Source organism: Mixophyes fleayi, chromosome 6 (genome assembly GCF_038048845.1).
Source record: "Mixophyes fleayi isolate aMixFle1 chromosome 6, aMixFle1.hap1, whole genome shotgun sequence".
Classification (NCBI taxonomy): domain Eukaryota; kingdom Metazoa; phylum Chordata; class Amphibia; order Anura; family Limnodynastidae; genus Mixophyes; species Mixophyes fleayi.
This window is the reverse complement of record NC_134407.1, coordinates 169,117,732-169,123,731: the sequence shown is the minus strand read 5'-3', so window position 1 is coordinate 169,123,731 and position 6,000 is coordinate 169,117,732. Positions and strand designations below refer to the sequence as shown.

Genomic DNA, 6,000 nt, shown 5'->3' with positions numbered 1-6,000 from the left:
GTCTTTAGTTTTCCTTAGTCATTCATTAAAACATCACCTTAATCACTGGTCGTAAAAGAGAATGTAAAGCATGCCCTATAAATGTATTACTCAGGTATTAAAATTTGTCATAGGTTAACAATAATTTCATTACTTTTCATCTTGAAATAAACTCAGAGTTTATGTAGTTTATCAGGGTGTGGAAATGTCTGATGTGCTGCATAATAATAAATGTACAAGGACCCTCTCCACCTTACGTAAGCACTATTCCTTATAAAAAACAAACCCCAGTTGTTCAACCTAAAATTGATTGGTCAATAATGCAGAACCCATACATGACGCTAGCAAAAGCACATGAAGATTGTCCAGATTTCTTCAACGCCTCTTTCTCTATCTATAAATAGAAAGCCAAAGCAGGCAACACAGCACTTCATTCATAGACTAAGATCCTGTAATTTGTGTTTCCAACTTCATTGCTCTCCACCATCACCATGAGACATAACACCAAGCACAGCTATTCTTTAATTGGAGCCCTAAAAGGAGGCTACCACACAGGAGGGCATTGTCCCAAAGTGTTCAGTCATTTTTCAACAGCTCATCATGGAGGATCCCATTATGGAAAGGGATCACATATGTCCCATCATGGAAGTTCCAACAACTTGTGTCATGGAGGTTCTCAAAATTCCCATCATGGAGGCTCCCATTTGTCACATGCCGGAGGAGTATCTCATTTGATCCATCATAATAAATCACATCTTTCTCATCATGGCGGCTTCCATAAATCTCATGTTGGCTCATCTCATCTTGGAAATTCCCATCATGGAGGTTCTCACATTTCCCATCATGGAGGCTCTAATTTGTCACATAATGGAGGCTCCCATAAAGTCCATTATGGAGGATCCAATATGTCCCATCATCAAGGCCACCACAAAGCTTTCAGTGGCTATGGTGGATCAAGTTGTAAAGCAGTCTCCAAGCACCCATCTATCAATCATCATGGAGGCCATAGTCATGCTACACATTACAGCTCTGGAGGCCATGGTGGTTGGATGAATGATAGCCTGCTCAATATCAATGAGAAGCAAACCATGCAGATATTGAATGATCGCTTATCATCCTACCTGGATAAAGTCAGTGCTCTAGAAGAGGAAAATGCCCAACTGGAGAAGAAGATCTGTGAGTGGTATGCAAACAATGCCACCAGCTCATTGCCCGACTCCAGTCAGTACTTCAGAATTATTTCAGACCTCCAGAACCAGGTAAACTATCAGAAAAGTATTTTTCAGGTAAAAGAAAATCAATATGATTAGCAACGATAAGTAATCAATTTGCATCTTATGACATTTTACTAAAGATATATAGATGATGATGATGATGATGATAAAGATACAAAATCGTATGTAACCTTTAATTTCAGCTATAGGATTAGCAGCAATATAACAAACTAGTACATATGCATTCACTGTATTTATTTGCTTCTCAAAAATATGTACAACAGTATAAAACTAATCATATCCTTGCTCATCTAAAATTAAAAACTATGGACCTCATGTAGTGTTAGACTCATTTGCATCCAAAATGTAGATGCAAAATGCATGCAGGAAAAAAAATCACACACTTATGTGTTCATTCTGGGATGTACATATCTTAAGGTACATGCAACTCAACATAGTATGTTAAATGCATCTGAATGAAGATATGTTTAAAGTGTATCAAGATACTGTAAGCTTATCATGATGCTGTAGAGAGGCTAGTCATTTTCATCAGCTTGATGATCACTGGTGATTTAATGTTCAATTAAATAAATAAATTTTTATTTTCTGGGACCAGTAATACCACCTACAAAAATGTTTTGTTTTCAAGTTTAACAGCTTATTAATACCCACTGCACAGGGGTTTTGGTAGAAGCTCCTGTGCATTCAGCAAGGGGTTGGTTTTTTTGCTAGGATTAAAGTGTATTTTGGTTGCCAGCCTGATTCTATTGGGAATTCATCTCTGTGCTGAACAGGCTGCAGCTGTGTCCAACTATAATAGGGGGACCCCACACTGTGGGTTTCCCTGTTATAGTGGGACCAGCCCAGCATGTCATAGCCTGGTGCTGATTTCGACTTCTGCAGGGGTAGCTCATACTGTTCATTCTCCCCGCATTAGTGGCAACCAACCCAGGATATGAACGATGGTGCATGGATCATTTTTGTTGGCAAAGAGGAAGCACAGTTTTTTTAATTCATGTAATTAAATCATCTGTTTAATTAATTATTTTTAATTAATTCATCAATGCAAAGGTCTGTTTTGATGATGATCATCATCAACACATCTTTGCAGCAGAGATGAAACACCCACAAGATATATGCCCGCTGAAAAGCGTATCTTCCACCTTAGCTTATGTTTGACCCCCATCCCTCCTCCATTCCTCCTCTCTAAATATAAGAAGTCGTAAATATAAGATTGCTGAATCTGCATGCAGACATTTACGGATGCATTTTTTGTGTGCAGTATAGAAGTACAAAAAAGTGTATTTTATACAAGAAAAAGGACATTCATCTCTAAATGAGGGCCTAATTCAGCAAAGCAACTACATCATGTCATTGAGCGTCATGGGTTAATATCTTTTACAGATTTCTGCAGCTACAACAGACAATGCCAGGATTGTTCTACAGATTGACAATGCCAGACTGGCTGCTGATGACTTCCGTGACAAGTATATATTTTATTATTACATGTTTCTCTATATCATGTCTGCTATGTACACAGTATTTACTAGAAAGGTATTATAAAGGCAAACTGATTTTACTACAAGAGGGAAGATGACCCTGTTATGACTAGGGGTAGGATATGTTAGATGAAGAATTTGCAGTAATTTACACACTGACTATGAAATGAAAAGGATCTGGTAGATAACACCCTAAATGTGCAATTGTGGATTGAAAATGATGATGCCGCTCTTTTGTGTATGGTAAAAACCAAGTTGCACTAAAAAGCAAAAAAGCAAATAAAATAAAAAATATTACATTCAATGCTTCACCCTAAATAATGCTTTCCTACACTTGTGCCGGGTTTGCCTATTAAGCTAGTAAATTAATAAGGCTGCTTTGTACTCTCCAGGTATGAGATTGAACGGCGTATGAGTAATAGTGCTGAATCTGATGGAAACGCTCTGCGCAGAGTGCTAGATGGACTGAACCAGGAGACATGTGACCTGGAGATGCAAGTTCAGAGCCTCCAGGAAGAATTGCAGGAGATGAAAAGAAATCATGAAGAGGTAATCTTCAGTTATAAAACCTAGAGAAATGTAAAAATAAACCTCAGGAAGGGTAAGAGAGCAAAAAATAGATTTTCTTGGATCCAGACATTTATTGTAGTAAAAATAATCTGTGTGTTACATTACTCTCATTGTTATGTATTATTGTGTATACATTTCTCATCTCTTTAGGAAGTAAACAGCCTTCATGCCCAGCTTGGGGCTAGAATCAACGTGGAAATGAATGCTGCCCCATCCATTGACCTCAATAGAGCCCTGTCTGAAATCCGGGATGAATATGAAAACCTGATGGAGAGGAACCTGAGAGACGCTGATGATATTTTCAGACAAAGGGTAGAATACTATTGGTTTCAATATAATTAATTATATTTTTGTTTTAAATTAATAATAATAACCCATTGCAAAGTAATAAACACCCAAGTCACATAAACTGCCTGTCACTTTTTTTTATTCAATTGAAAATCCTATGGTTGATTAAACAAATAAAATACAGGAAGGGAAGAAAAATTGTTAGTTGTAAAAAATACTTAGAATTATATACCCTAATTTTTTTCAAGGCACCCTCAGCCAAAATAATTACCAAGTAGTCCCCCGCCTTGTTTACCACTGGCCCTGACCTAGGCACCCCTGTGAGATCGCTGAGGCACCCCATGGAGCCTAGGCACACAGTTTGGGAACCTCTGCCTAACTCCTTGAACATGCATTGCATTTCTCATATCTAATGCTTTTATTAACTTATAGGTGAAACACTAAACATATTGTATCAACCAAACAATGATGGGTACCCACCAGTCCACACATTTTTTCATGCCATATCACAACAAAAACACTCATGATTTTCTAATATGCCCAGATGGAGAATAAGATCTGTGAGTGGTATGCAAACAATGCCCCCAGCTTATTGCCCGGCTCCAATCAGTTTTTCTGAGGCTACATCTTCATTAAAATATGCAAAGAGCCCCTCACTTGACTTGTAGATATTCAAACATTAATCAAGCTTCAGGAATTCTAGAGAACATCGCCCTGAGTTCATTGAAACAAAGAGTAAGTCGCCCGCACCAGACTAACATTACTGATTGAAGAGGTCATACATGCTCCACTTTCTTTGATATGATTCTAGATTCTGTTCCTGATGCCATTATCCACTATTGTGAGCATAAATATATGCCTGGTACATATGACAAAACAATACTTGGCTCCATTGGGAAATTTAAGTAGTCAGTTTCTTCAGCATATTCAGACAAACAAAAAGCAGGTTTTACTTTTGTTAAAGCACCACTAAGAAAATTGGTCATTCTATTAGCAGCATCCATCCATTGCCTTTGTAACACTTTTAATTGTATTGGCAGAGTGAAGAGCTAAATTGTCAGGTGGCTTCAGGCTCACAGCAACTCCAGTCTGTGCAAACCGAGGTCATTGAGCTGAAGCGCTGTGTCCAGACCCTGGAAATTGAACTGCAGAGCCAGTTGAGCATGGTATGTAAAAATAGTTGGAATTCTAATAATTAGTAGTTTTCCCTTGTCTTCTATTACATACTGATGCGGTGGCATGTAACAAATGTCTGTTGCGGCTAACATTTAAAAAGTGAGCTTGAAAACCACAATTTGGTGGATATAGTTCAGTTGGCCTATCTCAAATAACTCCATAGATAATAACATTTAATGATGCAAAAAAATTACCCATTGTCCATTGCATGCTCTCTGTGTGCATTATTTTATGCTATTGTCAAATTCTCAAATATAGACTTCAGCCCTGGAATGCACTTTGGCAGAGACACAAGCTACTTATGGTTCCCAAATCGCCCAGTTACAAGCTATGATCGATAATGTGGAGTCTCAGCTGGCTCAAATCAGATCTGATCTGGAACGTCAGAACTATGAGTACAAGATCCTGATGGATCAGAAGACCCACCTGGAGATGGAGATCGCCACCTACAAACGCCTCTTGGATGGACATAACATCCAGTAAGTTCAGCAATGTATTATACAGCTGCCATTCAGTTCAGTAATGCTGGCTTAAAATTTACATTAAATTGACACTTCTCAGTTTTGTAGTAAGTTTAATAAACGCTCACTGAATAGCTAAATTAAGGCTTCCTTCACTTAAAAATGATGATGACCATAAAATTGTTAGAGGAAACTTTTATAGTTTTTAAATGTCATGTGTTATGGATAAAAAGATATTGGAGTTTAGAATATGAAATGTACAACAAATTGATTTATCCTCGGTTTAGAAATTCTAAATGACTAGTTAACTAACGTAACTGTGCTGGTCTGGTCAGTGGTCATAAATGGCGATTATTTTTTCCCTAGCTTCTGAGAGAGAATGTCATTGTTATGCTAAGAGAGTCAAGACCCCAACAAGTTCCAGAGCCCAATGAATTAGACTATTTTAATTGTTTGACCTATGTTAATTGGATTTAGGTAAAGGAATTGGAAGGGAGGGAAGTAGTCAAAAATATTAATAATTACTCCTGTTAACTTCCCTAATAAATGACTATAAAAGATCAGTCTCTATATTCTTTTATTATCTATCCTATTTAATATATAGCTTTACAAATGACCTTAAAAGTGATAAATAATACTATTCTTGTAATAAATCAAAGTAGAAATTTTAATGTGGCAGCATGGAAAATCAGTACACACTTGTGACTGCTGGAAGTTGTAAATTAAAGACTTAAATTATTTTTTCTACCTCTCATCGTACACTTAATCACTGTATTTGACAGCAAATAGGTCACTTAAAATTTGGTGGGGAGG

At 37.2% G+C, this 6,000-nt stretch overlaps 1 protein-coding gene across 1 annotated transcript; it reads left to right on the top strand.

Moving 5' to 3' along the window:
* Window positions 1-1,016: 1,016 nt before the first annotated feature.
* LOC142095390 (keratin, type I cytoskeletal 42-like) lies at window positions 1,017-5,209 on the top strand. The gene is made up of 6 exons (XM_075178341.1): window positions 1,017-1,238; window positions 2,598-2,680; window positions 3,085-3,241; window positions 3,413-3,574; window positions 4,591-4,716; window positions 4,985-5,209. Exons 1-6 carry the CDS (start codon window positions 1,029-1,031, stop codon window positions 5,207-5,209), a joined length of 963 nt encoding a protein of 320 aa, XP_075034442.1. The 5' UTR covers window positions 1,017-1,028.
* The last annotated feature ends 791 nt before the right edge of the window (window positions 5,210-6,000 follow it).